Source organism: Chenopodium quinoa, unplaced genomic scaffold, assembly GCF_001683475.1.
Source record: "Chenopodium quinoa cultivar QQ74 unplaced genomic scaffold, ASM168347v1, whole genome shotgun sequence".
NCBI lineage: Eukaryota > Viridiplantae > Streptophyta > Magnoliopsida > Caryophyllales > Amaranthaceae > Chenopodium > Chenopodium quinoa.
This window is the reverse complement of record NW_018742577.1, coordinates 348,238-371,378: the sequence shown is the minus strand read 5'-3', so window position 1 is coordinate 371,378 and position 23,141 is coordinate 348,238. Positions and strand designations below refer to the sequence as shown.

The 23,141-nt window shown below is 37.2% G+C and overlaps 3 protein-coding genes across 6 annotated transcripts; 1 reads left to right on the top strand and 2 right to left on the bottom strand.

Annotated features, from left to right (window-relative positions):
• Nucleotides 1-676: 676 nt before the first annotated feature.
• On the bottom strand, nucleotides 677-4,145 carry LOC110720834 (serine/arginine-rich splicing factor RSZ22A-like). Its single transcript, XM_021899890.1, has 6 exons — nucleotides 3,988-4,145; nucleotides 3,651-3,756; nucleotides 3,450-3,538; nucleotides 2,662-2,887; nucleotides 2,384-2,503; nucleotides 677-2,028 (listed from the first exon to the last, which is right to left on the bottom strand). Exons 2-6 carry the CDS (start codon nucleotides 3,737-3,739, stop codon nucleotides 1,992-1,994), a joined length of 561 nt encoding a protein of 186 aa, XP_021755582.1. The 5' UTR covers nucleotides 3,740-3,756; nucleotides 3,988-4,145; the 3' UTR covers nucleotides 677-1,991.
• Nucleotides 4,146-4,753: 608 nt separating this feature from the next.
• LOC110720833 (probable sarcosine oxidase) lies at nucleotides 4,754-7,034 on the top strand. 2 transcript variants are annotated; one of them, XM_021899888.1, is made up of 2 exons: nucleotides 4,754-4,981; nucleotides 5,594-7,034. In XM_021899888.1, the coding sequence occupies exon 2, from the start codon at nucleotides 5,600-5,602 to the stop codon at nucleotides 6,842-6,844; it is 1,245 nt and encodes a 414-aa protein (XP_021755580.1). In that variant the 5' UTR covers nucleotides 4,754-4,981; nucleotides 5,594-5,599; the 3' UTR covers nucleotides 6,845-7,034. The 2 variants fall into 2 exon arrangements, with proteins under 2 accessions (XP_021755580.1, XP_021755581.1); XM_021899889.1 differs by lacking the exon at nucleotides 4,754-4,981 and adding an exon at nucleotides 4,988-5,294.
• A 139-nt stretch (nucleotides 7,035-7,173) lies between these two features.
• Nucleotides 7,174-19,237, bottom strand: LOC110720831 (golgin subfamily A member 4-like). Of its 3 annotated transcripts, none has more exons than XM_021899883.1 (10): nucleotides 18,982-19,237; nucleotides 18,656-18,758; nucleotides 17,095-17,632; nucleotides 11,122-16,895; nucleotides 9,698-10,577; nucleotides 8,918-9,594; nucleotides 8,676-8,808; nucleotides 8,487-8,568; nucleotides 8,290-8,396; nucleotides 7,174-7,760 (listed from the first exon to the last, which is right to left on the bottom strand). In XM_021899883.1, the coding sequence occupies exons 2-9, from the start codon at nucleotides 18,704-18,706 to the stop codon at nucleotides 8,294-8,296; spliced, it is 8,238 nt and encodes a 2,745-aa protein (XP_021755575.1). In that variant the 5' UTR covers nucleotides 18,707-18,758; nucleotides 18,982-19,237; the 3' UTR covers nucleotides 7,174-7,760; nucleotides 8,290-8,293. The 3 variants fall into 3 exon arrangements, with proteins under 3 accessions (XP_021755575.1, XP_021755577.1, XP_021755578.1); XM_021899885.1 differs by having other exon boundaries at nucleotides 11,122-16,884; nucleotides 17,108-17,632; XM_021899886.1 differs by lacking the exons at nucleotides 18,656-18,758; nucleotides 18,982-19,237 and having other exon boundaries at nucleotides 17,108-17,219.
• Between the last annotated feature and the right edge of the window lie 3,904 nt (nucleotides 19,238-23,141).

The following is a 23,141-nucleotide window of genomic DNA, read 5'->3' as shown; positions in this document are numbered from 1 at the left end:
AGAGTACGAATTGTGAAACACCTAATATGGTAATCGAGCATTCAGCCAAGATAGGACCAGGACCACCAAAAGCAGAGCTTTGAGCAAGACATTACAACCAACAGGACATTGCTGCTTATAAAAGTTCCCCAAAAATCAGATTTCAACTTATGGAGAGCACAAGATATAACCTACACAGTCTCAGCCTCGCATGATACAGGGCATTTCCCTACCCTTCACAAGATCCAAAATGTCTACCCTTCCCTACCCTTTTCACATATTTTGGATCACACTAATAAAAGCAGCTTCTGGGTCAGAAGCACCATTGCCAAAAATTAAAAAAAAAAAAAAAATTTAAAAAAAACTAATAATAAAAGAGTACAGCAGCAATTGTCTTTGATTGCCATGTAAACCACATACTACCTCCGTTAAATGTTATGTGCAACTTTGAAATATTTTATACCTCACAAATAATACCTCAAAGTTGCACATAACATTTAACAGAGGTAGTACAACAATTAAGCTGCTGGGAATTATGTATAATGATTATTGAACACCACCCAAGACGCGACCCACATCCAAAATACACTAAAACATAAAACCTTATGGACACTGCACATACCCCCTTAGCATCTCATGAGGAACTAATGGTAAACCATCAACATTGCTAACCATTTCAAACACTATGATCATCAAATAGTGAATATTGTTCCCAGAATATCAATTAAAAGCATGTCCAAATAAAATCTGAGATATACAACTGAAAATTAGTTAATAGCTACATTTTGGAGTTTTTTCCAAGAATTAGACATGGAAACAAAACCAAAATGCAATAAGAGTTCTTTCAAAGCAAAACCACTAACCAGCTCCAGGTGAAGTCCATCAACAACATAATTTCTGACCCAAACATACCCTTAAACTAACCACCAACGCCATGGCACCAAACTAAAACGATAGAAAAGGTCCAGGAAAATCACTAAACTCTGTAGGAAATTCACGCATCAAATCTTTGAAAAAATAGTTATTGTTCACTAATTCTTGCAGTCACTTCTTTTCATAGCACAATATCGATATTGTGCACACTATGGGAGGCAGTACACTTTTGTGAAGTGGAAAAAGAAACTCACATTCAATAACTACAGCAACCCCCCCCCCCCCACCTCTCTATACCCAACCCAAGCATAGGGAAAAAAAACTGAAGCAATGAGCCTACGAAGCAACAGAACCCCCAAAGTTGCCACTTGCTCCACAACTTAGTCGTCGTACTTTAAATAACCTACGCATGGAAACCCAATTAATAAGAACAACTGAAACAATTAGGTCTTGAAAAACCTCAACTTCTTATATGCTTGTACCTGCCAGAAGAGTAACAAGCAGCTTGTCTATCCAGGCAAAAACAAAAAAAAAGTTGTAATAACGTATGAGGGAGATGCATCATGCTGGTGAGATTCAATCAAGTAAGCTTTGATGAAGGCAGCTGGGATCCACAACTAATCAAAATTGAAGATCCTAGGGAAGACAGCAAGGCACAAAACCAGAGGGGAGGGAGATGCATCATGCTGCCGAGATTCAATTAAGCAGGCTTTTCCAAGTGATGAAGCCAGCCGGGATCCACAATAATTCAAAATTGAAGATCCTGGGGAAGGCAGCGAGCAACAAAACCACAGGGAAGTGTAGAAGCAGAAAACCAATGACGCAGAAGCAGAAGAGGCACACTACCAATGTAGCAGAACCATGAAGACAACCTCGACACAAGAAAACAGTACAAAACTTAGCCAATTTTGCAATGTACTAAAGAGCAAATTGTTAACACTAACAAGCACCAATTCATTGAGTTTGAAACAGATTGCTTCTATACGCAACATAAAAAATACTAATCAACACAGAAAGATAAGAACTTAACCAAATCCAAGATTTGTGGTTGCAGGCAGCACCCAGCTTTAAACAGAGTTGAATGATGTCCAAGCATACTAAAGACTTAATATCAGTATTTTCATAGTAAACCACCCCAATCAGCTCCTGCTCCGACGTCGCTCCCTGACACCATTTCTGCATGAAAGATACAAGGTTTAAGTAGACATAAATTTCGCCTTAATCTTTTATATTGAGTGAAATGTGCACAACTTCGCTCTTAAACATGATCCACCAAAACCAATATGGCATGCCACAACACATCACAGGCCAAGACAACAAGGGTTAACCTAAAACGTATACACAATCTGTTTCTTAATAACAGGGTATGAAGGTAAAAAAAAAAAAAAAGAGTATGTCCAATAATATTTAAAACATTGCACGACAGAATGAGATAGGTGAAAGGTCTGAATTCTAAAGACAAAAAAGTAGCAGTTAGCCAGCATACAAAAGCAGAAAGAAGACAACTCTTCGAAACAAGTAAATTTTATACCCATTTGCGTAAGGCAGTTCTTCACGAGCACGATATGGAGGTGACCTGCTGTAGCTTCTTCCACGGGGTGAGGGGCTACGACGGCGTGGAGGTGGAGACCTACCACGTGGACTGAAGCTCCTGCGGGGGAAAAAAGTACAATTTGTAACCGGCAATTATATGTCAATCTAATAAAGTGCTGATCCCCATCCCAAAAATAAAGACATAATTAAATAAATATCATTGCAGAAGATGGAGGGCAGCTTAGACATTGATACTGGTAAATTTGATGACCATACCTTCTGCCATAACTTGGGCTCCTCCTGTATCTTGGACTGCGGCTGCGACGCCTCCCCCCTCCTCCACCACCAACACGTAAACGACATTCACGAGCAAAGTGACCAGGCTCACCACACTCATAGCACTTCAAATCAGATCCACCTCTTCCACCGCCTCTCCCACCACCACGACCTCCACCCCCACCTCTAGAATTATGAGAAAGCTCAACTCTCCAGCCATTTTTACCTGGAGGAAAGAGGGAGGAAAAAGAGCAAGATAAGAAAAGAAGAGAATATGCTATAGTAATAGCAACTAAATCACTAAGCTAAATTAATTTAACTACAACGTTTAAAACAAACCGTAGAATAAAAACTGTCCGCAAAGTATAAACCAATGCCCCAGTGCTCAATACAAAGACACCAGACAATTTCATTCAGAAAAGGTTAACATTTACTTCATCAACAAGCTAAAAGGCCTCCACAAGTATTTACATAAAGATTCATACACACTCCACTAAAATGATCAATACTGTATAGCACTTAAATCTGTTGATTCTTTCTAGAGAGGGTAAAAAGTCACTATCTTTTAAATTTCATTGGCATATTCCATCTCATAATTGCTGCAAAGAAATTGGGAATACAATTACAACAAATAATGACACACATCTATTGAAGCAATGAAGGACAGAGGACGGCAACACGAAAGAAGGCTAACAAGAAAGATCAACAACACCATACTCGAGTGCACGGAAAAACCATACATTAAACAAAAAAATCATAGACTCTTAATAAAAATGAAAAGAAAATACCATCCAGAGAATGAATGGCATCTTTGGCGTCCCTGGTATCATCGAAATCAATGAAAGCATAGCCTGGAGGTCTCCGAGCAACCCAAACACTGCAAATCAACCCAATTTTCAAGAAATTAGGAAACAACTAGCTGATATTACTCAAAGAAATCCGAATAAAAAGCTGAATCGTTACTAAAGATCCAATTGAAGAAGGCTGACCTTCGAATAACTCCGAAAACGCGAAACTCGTCTTCGAGTTCTCGCTCAGTGACCCGTGGATCCAAGTTTCCAACATATACACGCGACATTGTGCAGAATTAAACACCTAACAGCAACATGTTAGACAAATTCAGATCAATTGAATAGCAAAGATTAAGAATTCAGCAAAATTATGAGAAAACGATGAATTAGGGTTTGAGAAAACGATGAAGAAAACCTTGGAATTGGATCTGGCGGAAAGATGAAATTCAACGAAAATGAAGCAAAGGAGAGAGAGAGAGAGAGAGAGAGAGAGAGAGAGAGAGAGAGAGAGAGAGAGAGAGAGAGAGAGGGGTACCTGAATGAAGAGAGATTCTGAGGCGAAAGCAAAGGGTCCCTGTGTTCTTTTCTCCGAAGGAAATTTGAAACCCAGAAGAGAATGAAACCTACAGTTTTTAGGGTTTTAGTATTCGAGGATTCTATCTACTAGTATTTTCAGTCCAAGTCCTTTTGCCTTCTGTATTTACGTTTATACCCTCCTTTCTACCCCTAGACCCTAGCTAATCGTTACTCCCTATTCTTTAACCCCGACATATCATGCTAAGATAAGTTAAATCTAACTTAAGCATGGTGGCGAGAGGGATTGGCCACTGGGAGCTTAAAGCCTTAAACCGCCCATTCTAATGTTTTAACACAACATGTATCGAGTAGGCTTAATCATATAATGAGCCTAACTAGTTGTAAGGAATAAGGGCCTATCCCGATATAACTGACGATATATTTACTACTCAATTCTACCAAACTTAGATTCACAAAGTAATATGTTATGATGTTTTGTGTTGCTATTAAGCCATTGAAATTATATACTACGTATATTTATTTAAATTATATACGGAAGGATAAATATAAAATCTCACATGATAATGTATGATGAGGTTAGGCGAGTGAAAAGGAGATTGTAGTGGTCTCCAAATCTAAATATCTAATCCAAATGACAGGAAAGAAAGCAAAATCGAAATCCAAAACATGTAATATGATGGTGGTGGATAAAACCTATGAATAATATCATAGCTGGATGTGACGTGGGATGTATGTAATAGTGAGTATAAGTTTAGCTCGTGAAAAAGGAGGGACTATTATTGTACAGTAATTTATATGAATCCAAACAAGGGAATCTTATGAATATTGAATATAGGATATCAAATGATTGACTGACTCATACAATTGTCAATATCAAACTTAGTTGTCTCCTCTATTTCATTCTTCATTCTTCATTCTCCAGATTTGAGCTTCATATAATCCAACTGGACGGTGCTCCTTTTTTCGTCTTACAATCCACCCTTGTTACTCTGGTAAGATTAAACCAACTACTCTCCTATCCTTTTCTCACCTTAAAAATTGAGTTTTCTTGTTTCTGGTATTGTTTTATGTTTTCGGTTTTCAGAATATTATACTACATACTACTCCCTCTTTGTCAATTTGTTTCTGTTATTTTCGCCCATCAATGATTTATTTTATTCATGTTCATTGATTTTGGAAGAATTATAAATGAAAAGAGCAAATCCTCATTTTTATCATCATCTAGATTAACCAGCCATAAATCAGGTGATTAAAGTGTAAATAAATGGTTGGAATAAGTCAATAACAAAACCTGAATGTTGATGGGTATGTTCATAGTTCATTGGTTTTTATTATGTATTCCTTGTGTTTTTCTATTGTATAGACTAATTCCTGGTTTTATTGTTTAGTTGTTGATTTTACTACTAATATTTCGAGTTGAATACATTTTACATGTATTTTTGTTACTTTAATCACAAAACTACCCTTACTTAATCAAGGTGATATTTTTATTTAAAATTGGGAAGCAAATTAATTTTTGTTCTGTTTGAATTAACCTTATGATATAAATTTGTCTTGTTAATTACATTTCAATCAAGTGGTGATCAATTTGCCTATTTGTATAGAGTGAAATGGATAGCAGAACAACAGGAATTGAGCATGTTCTGGACGTGATTGTTGTGGGAGGAGGGATTATGGGGAGCTGCACTGCATACCAAACTTCAATGAGGGGCTACTCCACACTACTGCTAGACCAGTTCGACTTCCTGCACAACAGGGGTTCCTCCCATGGTGAGTCCCGAACCATTCGGGTCACCTACCCTGAGCCTTATTACTCTTCCATGGTCCTCGAGTCTTCCAAGCTCTGGGAGGAGGCTCAATCACAGGTTGGATACAGGGTCCTTTACCCTACTAATCAGCTTGACATCGGTAAAGCCAATGATCGCTCTCTTCAGGCTGTCATTCGTAGCTGTCAGTCCAACTCAGTTGATTTTCGGGTGCTTGACCACAACCAAGTCACTCAAGAGTTCTCTGGAGGGGTGACTGTGCCTGAGGATTGGATTGGGGTTGTTAGTAGAGGTGCGGGTGTGATCAAGCCAACCAAAGCTGTGTGTATGTTTCAAACCCTTGCCCTCCTAAACGGTGCCATTCTCAAAGACAACATGAAGGTCGTTGACATAAGCAGAGACATGGGAAGTGGTTGCATAGTGGTTTCCACAGCCACAGGGGAGAAATTTTATGGCAGAAAATGTGTCGTCGCTGCAGGTGCATGGATGAACAAGTTAGTGAAGGCAGTTACGGGGCGTGAGGTTCCCATTCAGCCTTTGGAAACTACCATATGCTACTGGAGGATTAAGGAAGAGTATGAAAGGGACTTTTCAATAGATGGGAGGTTTCCTTCCTTTGCTGGATATGGGAGCCCTTATATCTATGGTACCCCTTCTTTGGAGTATCCTAGTTTAATCAAGGTCGGTGTACATGGAGGGCGATTCTGCGACCCAGATAAACGAACATGGATCCCAGATCCAGAGTTAATGGACCTTCTGAAGTTGTGGGTCAAAGAGAGATTTGGGGGTCGGGTTGAGCATGACCGTCCAGTCTCATCACAATCCTGCATGTATTCAATGACCCCAGACGAAGATTATGTGATAGACTTCTTAGGAGGCGAGTTTGGGAAAAATGTGGTCATTGCGGGGGGGTTTTCCGGACATGGATTCAAGATGGGTCCGGTAATAGGGAGGGTGGTGGCAGACTTGGTGCTCCTAGGAGAAGCCAAAGGGGTAGAGATGGAGCACTTCAAGCTAGCCAGGTTCGACGAGAATCCTAAAGGTAACATCAAGGAGTTTGCAGTACAAGTGGGCACTTCCAAGCTATGACTTGATGATGTATTTGATTTCATTTACTTTAGACCCTTGTGCTAGGCTTAAAGTGTGCGTGTGTTTGTGACTAGTATAGTAGTAAGCAGCAAACAGTTGCTTGAATAGTTGAATGTATTGTCTTAGCCTTCGAGTACTTGTCTATTTGTTGTGGCTTTGTGGGCAAATGAAGTATCTTTTCTATGTAAAATATCAAAGAATCCTACAGATACATAAAACTGAAAAACCATCAGTTTAAACTGATAGCATACGTAGTAAATTTCAAGCTTTTTTTAGTTCTAATTTTCAAAACGATAACATAAAATTATGGACAGAAAGCCACAAGGGGATACTCCAAAACATTCCCATTTTCTATACAAAACAAACTCAGTATTGAGGACTCGGAAGGACTTCCCGACATACATTGTCGCTACAAACTAGTATTCAGGACTAGAAAGAACTCCTTGACAAATATAAACGTCAGTATTTTTCTATTCCAAATGTAATTGGTGTATCAAACAATTAAAATTCCACCAAAAAAAAACATGAACCGCATGCGCTAACTAGATACATTTGTACATTGTACACGGCTCCAAGCCTACAGAAACCCTTTTAAGTTGTAAGTGTGCAAAACCCACAAATTTTTAGCTGTACTCCATGTAACAAAAATGCTATATCTTTAACCATCATATCCATTCTACGGTAAACCCCCGGCTTCTTACTGAATGTAAAGCTGACTGAGATTCACCAGAACTAAAAACAGCAGCAAATCTCAGTTTCCCCAGTCTAGCATTGAGTTAAACATATTAAAGCAGTATAACCTCAGTATGCTGGGAGAAATCTTAACGAGCATTATGAAGTTAGGCTGCAGTCTAATAAGAATCATCATTACAGCTAGAGCATCCCTTAACTTGTTCACTTCACATTAATTCTGATACTGCATTTCATCAACAAGACAAGCATAAGCACAGCTCAGTGGCTTACTAAAGTTAGAAAGAAAAAGAAAAAAAAAGTACATACATCAAGGTGAAGCAGGTAAATGAATATCAACAATGCCAATATTCATGTAAAAGGAAAAAAGGATAACTAGTTCGCCTTACATTTAAGATCTAACAAGAATGGACAAAGCTCAAAGAATCAAATAAAAGCAGGCCACTTAGGAGCCATATTAAGTGAATGGCATCACGAATTGATTTGAGTTCATCAACAGTACTCAATTTACTCCAAACAAATTATTGACCTGTAACTAACACTATATCTCCCTTGCCAATCAAAACTCGCATTGTGGCATATGCTTGGATACAGAATATTATACTCCCCAATAAGGAACGCAAGTTAACTTGAGGCATATTCACAGTGAAGCAATCTAGATGATGGCAATAGTGTCATACTAGCTCTAGCAAATTTTTATAAAATCTAAAAAGTATTCGTAACAAAAGAGTAATTACCATACATAAAGAAGCTACCTTTTCAAACTATGAGTGAGGCTAATAATGCATGCAATACAGCCCAATAAATCATGATGCCAAGGCGAAACGCAGGTTGACGCATTAGTGTTCGGTCACAAGATACCCTGGCAAGAAGCAAAGAGGAAAACAATCAAACATTAAGAGAATACAAATTGGTGAAATAACATTGCAGGAGAAAATACCAAGCAACCTACCATAGACCATCAATCATATCGCTGACAGGCCTTGTGAACCTTGGGACGAATCTTGACGTTGTAAGTGATTTGAAGCCATGGACTGAAGAAAAGAATCGACGAAGAAGAAAAACGCATGTGCTCTCAGCAAGGGGAAGAGGCAATCCAATACTTCAGAAATAAGAAGCACAAAAAAAGGAAAATTAGTACCTTTATCATCATCTTCATCCTCAATTCTACCAGAATTTTCAGCATCTGCATCAATAGCTATAGAAACTTGGTCATTGTTCACTTTGCGTAAACTCCGAACTTGAGAAGGAGCTGGTGATGTCCATTTGTTTACCTGCAAGACATGTATCACAGAAGAAACTTAAACAGATAGACACAGCATACTAGTTGCTCTCTTGCAAAACTACAAGATATTGACATAAATAAAAATAGAAGACACATACCGCTGGTTCAACCTCAACGATTTCAGAGGTTCCTAAACCAGAGACCCCAACACCCTGGAGTGATTTTAGATGTAGCTCTTTCTCATGCAGTGAAGCTTCAAGAGCTGCTTTTGTGTGTAACAATTCTTCCATCTTATTTCGTTCTGCTTGTAGAAGTGTATCCTTACTTTGTGCTGCAAGCCTCAAGTCTTCCAATTCAGATATAATTGATGTTATGTCCCTCTGAACATGTTCCTTGTACTCATCCTGAGGACTAACATTGCCATCAACAGCATGGACATTGTGCTTCAGAACACCAGAAAAGCTAGAATTCAACCATGTTAGAAAATCATGAAGCTCGCTAGAAGATCGTTCTTTTGTCATCTTTGTCACTTCTAAGACGTCATTAGTGCATCTAGTGACCTCTTGCCTTAAGAAAGAAACTTCTGCATCTCGATCCTGCAACTGCGTTTGAAGATTTTCAATTTCAGAGAGAAGACCTTCAGACATATGGTGCAGCTCATCAAACTTGTTCACAGTCACAGAGAGCTTTTTAAGGGCCTTAGCACGAGAAGCTTCTACATTCTCCAAATCTATATTCTTCTGTTCTAATGCTTTTTCCAGCTTTTCAATCTCACTTCTCAGGGCTTCCATCTGATTCTCTTCCTCCTCTAGTGCTTGCATCAGAGCCTCAATTTCTGCCAAAAAAAAACAACACATTTACAGGGAAACTCATGGTCAAATTCGGCAGAGTTATTAATTACAGAAAATATATCAAGATTGAATGATAAAATGCTAAACCTTGTTCTTTGGCAGCCACCACACCAGTCAGTGACTTAAACTTTTCCCCTAACTCAGTTGAACTGAGACAGTCCTCCTGTAGTTCAGCCACACTTTGTTCCAACAAGCTCCTGTCTTTACCTAAAGCATCCAGCTTGTTCTCCAAATCATGAGCATAATCCGTCATTGATTTCAGATCCCGGGAACAATGTGCAGCAGTAGCTTCGGCTTCCTTAATTTGGCTTACAAGCTCCATGCATATCCGTTCCCTTTGGACATCCTTCTCTTGAAGCTCCTTTTGCAAATCAAATATTGTAGATTTCATCTCTTTGCTTTGACCTTCAATACCCTTGATTCCAAAATCAACAAAATCTTTTACAGACCCCAAAAGCTTATCAGCCAGAAGTTTTACAGATTCCTCAGAAGACGAAACCGCAACCCCGCTAAAGTTAACACCATCAGCTGTAGGCAAAGCCGGCAAGTTGATTCTAAGCTCCTCAGCAGAAAAATTTTCTCCAATCAATTGGGCTTTTCTATTTTCAATCTCCATGATGGAGCTAATGCATGCTTCATATAGAAGAGATAAGATTCTACGGAATACAACTCCCTCCATGTCTTTTTCTTTCCCGACTGATTCTAAACGGATGTTGTCACCCTTGATGGATTCCAAGGAGTTTCTTTGAGAAGCAATTTCTCTTAGCATGGTGCCAACGACAGCAGATAACCACTCAGCCTCTGTTCTCAACGACATTGAATGACTTTGTAATCTCTCCTTAAAATCACCAATAGTTTCTGTTAGCTGCTGAAGATGCTGTTCAATAACCTCACAGACTTCAAAGCCAGCACTCTCATCCAAAGAATCAGGGATCTTATTGCCCCACGAAGTTCTTGACCAGAAATCCTGTAACAGGAAAGCCTCAACTTAGAAATTAAAAGAGACGAACACACCAATACCAACACCACAAGTATCAATCTTTGCTCAATTGATTAGTAGTTCCAGCAAATAACAAATTAAAACTTAAGTGAATTAAATAATTTGTCTACTGCCAGAAAGAGTCACACCAATAAGTAAAGATACAGAGTCTAAAACATAAGGTATCTTCCTATACTCTATTCTAAAAAGTTTTTCGCTTCCTTGGTTGAAGCATGCAATGCAGCTATATATATACTGCAATTCTAAATTATTGAAAATATGAGATCATATGTCATGAGATAGCCGGAATTTAGATTCCAGCAAAGCTGCATTAACCTATGTCAAGTTGTCAACATTCCAATAACCAATCAAGCAGGAAATGCAGAGAGAGAAAAAGGGGCAGACCTTACTACTTCTCTAAAAATAAAAGCTACTATAACACAAGTTATTATCCAAGGAAAGAAATAATAAACAAGAACAAACGCCTATAATTTACATCAGTAGACAACAATAAATGCTTGAAATGTAGTACCTTGAATCTGGAATTAACAGAGACCAGGCCAACTTGATCTTTAGCAGACACTGAATTTGTGCCAACATCCACGTTAGACTCCATTTGAGCCCTCACATTGTGCAAGAGCTCTAAATCCTTTGCGAACACATCATCACTGAGCGTAGATATATCAAAGAAGACTTTCTTCACTCCATTGACGCTGGAGTTTAACCTCTCCAGTTCAGCAAGTTGCTTCTCTCTCTCATCAGACAATTTATCTACATGAGAAAGAGCTTCAACTTTGGCCGAATTTGCAAGATCCCTTTCCTTTGAGAGATTTATAATCTCAACCTGAGCTCTTTCCAATTCTTCTTGCAGACCATCATTCCTTTCCTGAACTTCATTCAACTCAGCCAACAGAAGCTCAGCTGATCTTTTGGATTTCTTTGCCTCCAGCTCAAAAGAAGCAGTGGAGTTTTGTAGATCAGAGAACGATTTTACAATTTCTTCCAACTTTTGTAGTGGATCATCAAAAATATTTCCTCCAAAAGCACTGATCTCACCTAGTTTGCTAAGCACCAAGCTTAAAGTATTGCGATTTTGCTGTAAATGTTGCTCAGCTTCTAAGAGACGGTCTTTCAAAGATAAATTTTCAGCTTCAAATGCTTTGAAAGTTTCTATTTGGAGACACAAGTCACTTATCTTCTGACTAGACTCTGCGAGAGAAGATTCATGGCTGTTGATTGTAGATTTCAATCGATTTATTTCGGCAGTCATCTCCTCAATGTTCTGTTTCAGACCATCTCTTTGCTGGACTAGTGACTTACCTTTTCTAACAGCAAGATTTAGCTTCTCACGAAGAGAGGCTGACTTCTGCTCTTCCTGATTAACAAGCTCCACAAGTTCCTTCTGTCTCTTATTTACTTCTTCCAGTTCACTCACCACAGATTGATTCTTCTGCATGTATAAATTACTCTCCTCCCTGAGCCTTACAATTTCATCTAAAGCCTCAGCAAGCTCTCGATTCAGATCTGCAACATTCTGCCCCTCATGGACTCTGCTCCTGGACATGGAATCATCCAAATCAATGACATCCTTTTCATAGAGATGCTCATTCTCCGTATTTGTCACCATTAATGCTTTTGCAGTATGCGCCAAAGTGTGTTCTTGTACCCCTACTTTATGATCGTGACCTTCTACATCAACTTCTCTATCATGATTCAAAAGTTTTACAATCAATCTTTCCAAGACCTGAATATTACTGACATCAGAAGACTCGTCTTCAGTTCCAGAATCCTGAAGCGCATCAAGAATCAAGTCCTGTAGTCTCTTTAAGGCACTATCAATCTGATTCATCTGATCCACATTTTCAAGGTTCTTTGCCAAGTTCCCCTGCAAAACGCTAGCTTCTTTCCTTAAACTATCCAGCTCAAGCTCATATTGCTCAATGGTATGCAAAGCTATTTCACGATCAGAAGTCGAAGTCACCAAGCTACTTGAAAGAGTCTCCTTGTCTTGAATGACTGATTGCAGAGAGGATTCAAGCTCGGATATTCTTCTTTGAGATTCTTCTAGGTCAGTTAACAGTGAAACACGATAACTTTCGAACTTATCAATCTTCTGCTGAAGAGATTTTGTGTGGACATCAGCTTCAGACAATGCACTTTCCTTCTCATGAAGAATCGTTTCGAGTTCATATGCTCTTCTCTGTGATTCTTCAAGATCAGATGACAGTGATTCACAATAATTCTCAAGGTTTTCAATTTTCTGCTGAAGAGACCTCATGTGGTGGTCGGCCTCTGACACAGCAGTCCCTAACCAGTGAATCCTTTCTTCGGGTTCCATAGATCTTATCTGAGTAGGTGTATTTATCCTATCCAAAACCTCCTCCCATCTTTGCACCAAAATATTTCTTTCCATCAATGATTGCTCCAGCATGTCATTTTGTTCAGCCAATTCATAATACTTTGCCTGCAACTCCTCATATTTCCTTCTCAAATCATCATCCAGATTTGAGGTAGGTTGCACATCATCCTTGCTTCCATCTGTAACAACAAAGCCAGTATCTGAGTATGACCCTCCTCCAACAGAGCTCCTTTGGTCCCACTCAGCCGGTGGCAATGAATTGCCAGCAACTGTCTTACCCAGCCATTCAACCTTCTCTAAGATGTCTTTTGAGTGAAAATGGTCTGGCAGCTCAAGATCTTCTAAAATCTCCTCGATCCTCTGAAGGGTAGAATCTTTTAGAAGAAAAGACTCTCTTAGTGCCGTTGCCGAGTTACGAATGTATGTCAGCTCAGATTCCAGAGCTTCCATACGTTCACCAGCCTCTGAATAGTCCTTTAGTTTCTCTTCGACCTCAAGAATCCTAGAATCTTTCAACTGCAACTCCTGCGAGTACTTATCAAGTTCACTTGACATTTCTACCAGAGACTGTTTAAGACTGTCACGCTGCACAACCAAGCCTTTTCCCTTTGCAACAGCAATGCTAAGCTTTTCTCTAACAGAAGCAACCCGCTGCTCCGATTGCTCAAGCTCCTTCACTTTCTGCAGTAACTCAGCTTGCATAACATCAAAGCCGTCTTTTGCCTGAACCAAGCTCGCCCTGAGGACAAGGACGTCATTCTGCTGCTGAATAATCAAAGAATTTAACGACTCTACATAGCTCTGCAGCTCATCAAGCTCTACTGCCCTAAAGTTGGCTTCATTAGTTGATAAGCTGGCCTGCTTTTCTAGCTCCTTAAATTTCTGAATAAGCAACAAAACTAAAGACTGCAGGCTTAAAGCAGGTGATTCATCTAAGTTCACCTCTGTATCATGAATCTTTAGCAATTCCTTGACATCCAAAATAAGCTTCGGTAATGCTTCTGTGTTCAAACATCTTTCATTCAGTTCCTCAATTTCATGCACTTTCTTCAACAGGTCTGAGGACAATTTGTTGTTTGACTCCTTAAGCTGCAGTACGTCACCAAGCAAATTTCCCAATTTAGCTACAATGGCCTCATAATAACTAACATCCAACAGACCCTGTTGGTTGTTCTCATTGTGAAGTACTTTACTATCTTCACATTGTTCAACACTGACATGTAGCAAATTCGCCACATCAGCAGAAAATTTCTGTAATAGACCAATAGCCAAACTGTGTTCTTCATTAACAGCATGCAACTTTTCCTCTACTTCTACATATGAGCTAGAAAGTTTATCATGAGCATCAAGCCTCGACTTGCAGTTCTGAATCACTTCACAGGCAGCGTTTAGAGATATAGAGAATCGGTCAAAAACGTTCATGTCATGGCTCACCTCACACAGAAGAGGGTAAGCAGCTGCAGATCTAACAACTGTGTCTAGCTTCTGAACCATCGGAACAAGCTCGGCAAAGGCAGAATTCCATTCCCTCTCAACTGATAATATATTCTCTCTCATTTCCCTCTTCATGGTTTCAACTTCATTGAGAAACATAGAAGTCACCTCAACTGAGCTTTTTCGCAGCTCCTTTAGTTGAACCTGCAATACATTGATTGTAGATTGAGTGTCGGTCAACTTCTTATCAAGTTCGACATTCTGCATCTGGGAATCTGCATATTGTCTTTCCAGAACTTCACATAAATCTTCAAGCTGAGTTTTCTTTGCTTCAGTATCATGTGCATGTTGATTCATAACTTCGCAAAATACTTCCAGCTCAATGTTTCTTGCTTCAAGATTATTACTGACACCCTTCAGAGCTTCAACTTCGTCCTCAAGCTCACCACAGGCTACAACAGCAGCTTTACATCGAATACTTTCTTCCATGAACAGAGCATCCACATGTTCAACATTCTGAGCAAGGGCCTGAAGTATACCTGCCAAAGAACTTATTTGCTTCTTTGCAGCAAAATAGGGATCAAGAAGCCCTATACTTTCAGTTAAGGAGCTTTCCTCGGGCCCTTGGTCATCAACACTAGCTTTGGTCTCAAAAGCTTGAATCAATTTTGAAACTCCAGGAGCTGTATTTTTACCAGATGATCGACTAAGAGATACTGAGTGAGAATGCATGCTGTCAACTTCCTTTTCAAGTTTTTGCATCATTTTCTCAGCCTCCTCTAGATATCCCTTAATAGTTAAAGCACCCTCACAGGAACCAGATTGTATATTACAAAGAGATGCATCAGACACGTCTCCAGCTGCAGAGGCAACTGACAGTGATGCAGCTTCAGGGTCCTCTTTTGCAAAATTTTCAGCAGAACTATCAGTGTCAGCTGTTCGGAAATGAGTCCTGGATCCAATCCCCACAGAAGAATGAATTTCCCTGGTATCAGTCTCATGTATTCTTGCTTTATGAATGTTCAAGCTGCTATGGAGAGCAATGTTTTCTTCAGCCATTAGTTCGAGACGTGAAACTGCTTCTCTCAGTTCAGCCTCAAGCTGCACATGTTCCTGATGTTGCATTGACACCGTTTCTTGGTAAACAACAAGTTCAATAGAGAGTTTTCCAAACTCCTGGACAAGGAAATCGCCGTGATCTTTTAGCTCCTTGTTTTCTTCAATCAAGACTGCAAGGCTTGAATTCAAACCAGAATTTTCATGCTGCAAAGTCGCAATCATTCCCCTACAATCTGCCAAATCTCCTGAAAGCATCTCCTTCTCATGAAAAAGAACTTCCTTTTCTTCCTCAAACTTCTTCCTCTCATCAGTCACAGAAGCAAGGGTGATTTTCAAGTTGGTAATTTCCTGCTCCAGTACATCCAATTGAGTGCTACTACTAGAAATATCCAGTGAGAGCTTTTGATTTTCATGGGAATATTGTTCCATCGCCTCCTCAAATTTATTACGTTGCTCAGACACTAATTCTAAACTTTTCAATAGCTTTTCATTCTCTACCTGCGAAGCTTCCAATAAAACCTTAGAATTGGCCAAGTCTGCAGAAAGACTGGAGATTTGCATGATAGACTCGTCCAATTTAATCTCCAGTTCATCAACTTTGGCAGAAAATTTCACTCTCTCTTCTTTGGCATGATGATACACGTTCTGAAAGCTCAGTTTCTCACTGATAGCAACCTCCAGTTCAGATCTGCACTGAGCAAGCTCCAGACTGAGGCTTTTATTGCATTCTTGAACATCTGTAAGCAATGCAGTAAGAGCAGGTGCTTCATGATCACGATCAGTTTGTTGTTCATTCTTCTCAAGAAATTGCAAATATAATAAGTCTTTTGAAATGTTTGCTAGGTAAAGCTGCTCCTGGATTGTCTCAGAAAGAGCAACCATCTCATTTTTGGGCACAGCTAGATTGTCAAGATGTGTTATTTCTCTTGACTTGATCAAGTACCTAAAATCACCTTCAGAGAGCCCCTTCAGCACCTCAGCAAGTTGAACCAGGTCCAAGAAGTTGCCTTGTACACCTGAGCACAAAGATTGGTCCCCAGAAGAGTCTACAAGGCTGTTCTCAACATCTTTGTGACTTTTACCATCAATCACACTAGATCCTTCTAGTGAGTTGGTCTCATCACACCCTTCGACAGATATCTGATCAAAATGAGCTTGATTTTCTTTGCTTCCAAAATGTCTTGAATCACTTGCAGATTGTGAATTGAGTTCCTTCGGACTTGCTAGTTCAGCATGCGTAGGGATTGTCTCAGCAGGAACAGAAACTTCAACAGTTTCAAGATCTCCTCTGAACCCACTGACTGCAGCAGTAGAAATACCAAGCTCCGCTTCAGGATTAGGAGTAATCAACTTTTCTGTGATGGCATTTGATGCTGGTGGAAACTCATCTGGCTTCAGCTCAACATTTTTATCACAATGCTTCAGATCAAAATTCTCAGCATCCTGCATTGCCCCTACCCAGGAACAAACGAGCATAAAATTATACATCAAATTTGGAAGATATCAATGTGTCAACAAATTATCAGAAAAGTGAAGGGGCATAATGATAACGATGATGACAGATTGACAGCGATAATCATAATAAAACTATGATAGAATAACGAAGATGGGAATAATGAAATCCAACAGGAAAAATAAGAGAGAAGGCACAACCTAAAACTGATACCTGATCTCCCTCATGCATGCCCTTCACTTCAATAGAACCAACAGCAACCATTTTAGCATCAGATGCTGCTACAGGGGCAGAATCAGAACTGGGAGCCAAACCATCAACATGCACAGTGTTGGATTCAGAAGAAACTGATGTCCCAGCCCCTTCAGCCCCACAAGTTATCTCTACCTCTCCTTCATTTGAAGTATTAAATCCAAGTTCATGATTTAATGCAGTCTCTGCTGACACCAAGCCTGGTGAGTCTGCATAATTCTGGGAATCAGGAGATGTATCCTGTGATTTCTTCAAAGGCTTCTGAGTATCATTGGTAGAGTCTAAAGAATGCGCTGAAGATTCCACTTCTGCTCCAGCAACTTGTGATGATTCTGCTTCTGTTGTATCAGCAACAGTATTCAAGTTGGCATCAACATTACTTTGTTCAGACTTATCAGCTTTACTGGTGGACCTACTACTGGTTTTTCCATCTTTTCCTTTTCCATCTTTCCCTTTATTATCCTTTTTCTGACGGTATTGTTGTAGCTGGAAAATTCCATACAAAACAAAATCCAATTAATATCCCCAAGACAAAAGTTAAGTAGCATGTGCTTAAGTATACTTGTTAAGATGACAAAGGAGTATTAGTTTCCACAAAAAAAAAAAGAGAAAACTGTTAGGTTTCCAGGAAAGTGCAGAGGAAGTAAACCTAATATACCACTACTGACTTACTGAGTTATAAGAATAAACACTTAGGTCAGTTTAAGAGATGTCATGAATCAAATTTAAGAAACCACGCAGAGAGAAATAAACGTTCAAGTCTTCAATTTATGTGTTCTCACACCGGTAAACTCAGCTACATGGCAAACTTTGTCATCAAACAACTAGCTGATGTATATTAAAAATAATTAAGGGATAAAATATCCTAAATAACCATATTTTTCTATTTGTGTTGATATTATTGAAACTCCTTAAAAAATATAACATTAAATAAAAAAATATATATATAAGTCGGAAATTCCTATATGGTTTCTGATATAACAATCAATATGATGGTAAACTCATGATCCTTGGAATTGGACATTAATTCAACCATTGGCTAAGAATAAATATCTCAAATAGTTGGATGACTTTCAAAGATAACAACTATTTTCTAAAAAAAAAAAAAAGTAGTGTCTTATAAATAGCACAAGATCTCCCTCTCATGACTAGAATCAATTAGCATATAATCACATTCTTAGACAAGCTTATTATGGTCATTAAGCTTCAAATGCTAATTCCGGCAACGCTCATTTTCGATATAGATAAATGTTGTTTTGTTGAATCATACATTTCCATGAGCTGAGCTAGTTGGTTCTCTCTGCACAGATTTCGCATCCTGTCTTCCAAGTTCTTTGATTTGGTTTAAGCAGTATAATTGATTTAATTGTAGGGTTATACTATCAAATATTAGGAACAACAAATATCGAGATTTGAAAATTACATAGAATTTCCAGCCAAATTGCTTAAATAAGCTGAAATAAACAGAAATTACGCAAGTAAAAAGAGAGAAAGAAAAGGAAATGGAACCTTTTTGCGGCCAGCAGTAAGAAGATCAGTCCGGTTCGGCTTTTTGTCCATTCCGAACCGGGCTTAGGTCTAAGAAGAGGGCTCAATCAGCAACATCCAATCACTAGCAATCAAAAATTCAAAATCAATTTCAATTGAATAGTCAAACTCAAACTCAAATGCAATCAGTCATCGAATAATTCCTTGCAATCTAATTCAACAAATTAATAAACAAAATGTACATAGTAAGTAGTTGAATTGGGGAAAGTGAAAAATTGAAGATGAAAAACCTAAAATTGCAAAAAAAAAAAAAAAAAATTGAAGAGAGAGAAAGTAGAAAAAAAAACCTGGATTGAATTGAAGAAATAAGAGAGATCTAGTGTAGAAATAAAGATGAATGAGTTGTAAGGTTGGTGTTGGATGTCGGTTGCTTATGGTGTGTGTCTTAGATCTGACGCAAATGAACAAATTCTGGTATACAATCACAACAAGGAAGAAGAAGACGAGGACGAAAGATCGAAAAATTATGTGTAAAATGTTGTTAGTTGCTCAACATGAAAAACGAGGATTTGATTTGCTTGCATTACTTGCTTGTTTTGGCCCAGATCTATTGGGCTAATACTAATGTTAAATGACAATATAATTTATGCAACGCTAGCCCAAGTGCCCAACTCAATGTCAACCGTTTAAAGAAATTCCTAATCCACTTTCTTTCATTTTCAACTACATCGGATCGGTGTTCACACTTTCACATTAACTAGTATTTTGACCCATTTGATGCACGGCTAGTTATTTAGGTTAATTATTTTTATATATAAGTATGTTTTTCAAAAGTTAAAACATTTGATATATTATACGAAATAATTGTTTTATTGCTAAAACTTTAAAGAAAAAAAAAACAGTCATAATAGAACTGTGAAAGAAGACGAAGGAATTTGGTTAGGTATACTGTATATACATGAAGATTGTGGGATATGAAATGTTATATTAGTTTATGTTATATTTTAAGTCTAAGAGATGAAAAGACAATTTTTATTATAATTCATATGTTTATGTAATGTGTACTAATTATGCTGGAAATGAAACACTTCATTTTCTTCCTTGAATAGTTGAATTTGCAAGTTAAAGAATACATAAAGACTTAAACAAAAATATTAAGAGAGGTGACATGTAGCATATGGAGTAATGAGTGACTTGTAATGACATGTGTCATGTAAAAATTTTGGATAGATAAGATAGGTCTAGAATGCAGAAAACTTTTATTATTATTATTATTATTTTTATTAGGAAATTTTGCAAAAAAACCACCTTTTATAAGCAAATTTTTTGCAAGAAGCTACCTTATAATTTTTTTTGCAATGACACACCTTAATCAAAATTTTTTTTTGCAAATCAATACCTTTATGTCGGAAAATGAGGTTTGACCCCATTTTCTGGTGTTGACTACCCCAATCTACCCACGAAACCACCTCTCTCCCCAGCCCCACCCACAAAACCACCTCTGTAATCCCCCGTATTTTTTAAATATTTTATAAATGGAATTTTATTTTATTTATAATATTTATTTGTCATTTTTCGGAATTTAATTTCAAAAGTTTCAAATTATTAATCTGGGTCGAAAATTATTTTATGCACCTTTATTCTACAATTTATGTCCAATCACACAAGCCTAACCCATTTATTTACTTAATCGACCCATTATTTTTATGACTCCATTAATTAATAATAGGTAAAGCATTAATTTTATTCATTGGATTACGCAATAGACAAGGTTGTCCAACCCATGCTCCATTTGGAACATCAATAAAAGAAAAACCCCATGCCACCTTTCGGAAACATCAATAACCATCCAACGACCACGGGCGCAACTCCGTGGCCGTAGTTAGTATGAGATCTCACCTAACTCCTAGCTTTAGAAAAATAATATTTGAAATAGGAGACTCGTACATCAAACGGCCTTGATAAAAGTACACGGCTAATACCCCATGTACCCCAACCCCTGATTGTCATTACTCCAGATGTGCACCATTCTAGAGTTTTATTGCTCATCCATCTTGCACTTTACGTGATTTACAGGTTTAGACTTGGTGATGACTCATATACATTTCAATACAAACATCCCAAAACGTACAATTCAATTAAACATGGCAATTTCTCATTTTAGATTCTTGATTTATTAGTGATAAACAACATTTATTAATTATTCCATTACTACCTCGGTGTATAAACACCTTGAGTGCACAAGGCACCCCTTAACCTTAACCTCGTCATACAAGACTTGAGTTTCTCCTTTACTCATCCTGTTTACATAATCATGAATGAGTAATAATTTGAACTTTACACCAATCACATACCTTTGCCTTTAAGCGCACCTTGCATAATTAAAGCACAAATAATACTTGCATTATAAACTAGTGCACATCATTTGAAATTCACAATGTATAACCAGACAATTTAACCCAGTCAATCCTATACATGATACTAAGTTCTCGATTCGTCCTTAAACATGCACCTAAAAGAAAGGTTTCGTAACTCGTACGTACCTTGAATAATAAACGAATTGGTATGCCACTTTACTATCTAGAAATCACCTTCAATAAACTCCTCTCCTAAACCAAACAATAACATCTCAATCAATCAAATTTACAGCAATACTAACCTACTTTAAAACCTTCAAAATCCAAATCAAACAACACTTTAAAACCTTCCCTTTAGTTAAAATTAAAGGCTTATATATAGTTCTTTAAATTTTCTTCATAAAAACCTTAAAATACACTCTTATACATGAAATTACAGCAAGTTTAAAGTTTAATAAAAATCTTTAAATTATTTAAAAACCCCTAATAATCTCCCTTTTTAATGGGTGATTAAACCCTCTTTATAAAACATCAAAAGTAGTACTTAGAAACTATTTCTAACACTTAAATTCAATTAAAAACATATATTTATGCTTAATTAACTTTAAACATAATTAATTTTATCAATCAAACTCAAGGATAATATTTTAATTATAAAAAAAGCTTCGATAAAATAAAAAAACTGCCCGAAAATCATATTTAGAGGCTGAATTTGGCCACGAGAGGGTGGTTCACATTACCAAAGGTAGTGAGTCTTTCTTAAAACGTTGTTTTCACATGGAAACCACTACTTTTTTGTCAAAATCAGATGAGTTTAGTACCTGATCGGGATTAAAACGGGATTAATATTAACGAACGTAAATCTAAAAATTAAAACACGAATTTACATGTTCAAAATAATCTGGAATTAAGTTAAACTAATCATAGTTATAATCACCAAAATTTCAAAACATCATTACTATAAAAGCCCTAAATCAATTGTTCATAAAAACCCTAAAATTATGATTTTCAATAATTAAAAACCCTAGGTTATAAAATTTACAAAATCTGAAAATTATGACATTATAAAATCTGAAATTATAAAGTTTAATCATCAAAATACAACTTGATACTAATTAAATTACTTTCAAATAAAAAAATCAAAATCCATAAATCAATAATTATAATTATACAAATTAATAAAATTAAACAAAGGATCGGAGAGAGAAAATAAGACTAACTTTTTTGTGTGGGAAATTTTTGGGGATTAATGGGGTATTTATAGGAGAGAATGTCGTAAGGTAAGTAAGAAGATTGGGCCTCATAAAATTATTGGGCCAATTAGGTAAATGAAATGGACTAGGCTTTGTTTGTATGATCATGAATTGTAGAACATAGGTTCATAAAATAGTTTGTGCTAAAATAATTTTTGACCAATATTAACAATTTGAAACTTTTGTAATTAAATTCTGGAAAAGTACAAATAAATATTATAAATAAAATAAAATTTCATTTATAAAATATTTAAAAATACGGGGGATTACACTAAACCCTCCTCTAACCCTAGCCACCCTTCTCCCCTCCATTGTCAGTTTCGTGGGTGTAAATGGCATAGTCAACGCTGGAAAATACAGTTTGACTCTATTTTCCGGCATAAAGGTATGGTTTTGCAAAAAAAAAAAAAATTGATTAAGGTGTGCCTTTGCAAAAAAAAAAAAAAAAATTATAAGGTGTGTCTTAAAATACTGGTTACAAATCTTTATGGCTAATCATTAATACTAATATGTTTTACTCTATCATATTCTATTTTTCCAAAACATCTTATTTTTTAATGGATGCTAGGTAACTAAAATTTAAATATTTGGGTTTTGAAAACTTTTGAGGCAGTAATTTTAGGATGTGCTTGGAGAACATAAACAGACAACTTTATCAAAAATAATTTTAATATTGAAAAAAATGAAGGGTTAGGGTCTGTTCTCATACGTTTATTTTCAGTTCAGCTCAGTTCCTAATTTCCTTATCTTATAAAATATTTATTTCAGTTCAGTTTAGTTTAATTCAATTTAGTTCAGTTCAGCTCAGCTCAGCTCAGTTTAGCTGAATTCAGTCAATGAGAACAAGCCCTTAGGTACTATGTGACTATGTGTGCAGATTATTTTAATGAATTTTTT

What these genes read in the sequence shown, in the direction of transcription:
- LOC110720831 (XM_021899883.1), bottom strand. Translation starts at nt 18,706, where the DNA reads ATGGACAAAAAGCCGAACCGGACTGATCTTCTTACTGCTGGCCGCAAA. An exon ending in AGATCAGGTATCAGTTTTAG is followed by an intron (nt 16,896 to 17,094) that starts GTTGTGCCTTCT and finishes GTTCCTGGGTAG; the next exon opens with GGGCAATGCAGGATGCTGAG. An exon ending in GATATGATTGATGGTCTATG is followed by an intron (nt 8,397 to 8,486) that starts GTAGGTTGCTTG and finishes GCTTCTTGCCAG; the next exon opens with GGTATCTTGTGACCGAACAC.
- LOC110720834 (XM_021899890.1), bottom strand. Translation starts at nt 3,739, where the DNA reads ATGTCGCGTGTATATGTTGGAAACTTGGATCCACGGGTCACTGAGCGA. An exon ending in TGCCATTCATTCTCTGGATG is followed by an intron (nt 2,888 to 3,449) that starts GTATTTTCTTTT and finishes TCTTTCCTCCAG; the next exon opens with GTAAAAATGGCTGGAGAGTT. An exon ending in AGCCCAAGTTATGGCAGAAG is followed by an intron (nt 2,504 to 2,661) that starts GTATGGTCATCA and finishes TTTCCCCCGCAG; the next exon opens with GAGCTTCAGTCCACGTGGTA.
- LOC110720833 (XM_021899888.1), top strand. Translation starts at nt 5,600, where the DNA reads ATGGATAGCAGAACAACAGGAATTGAGCATGTTCTGGACGTGATTGTT.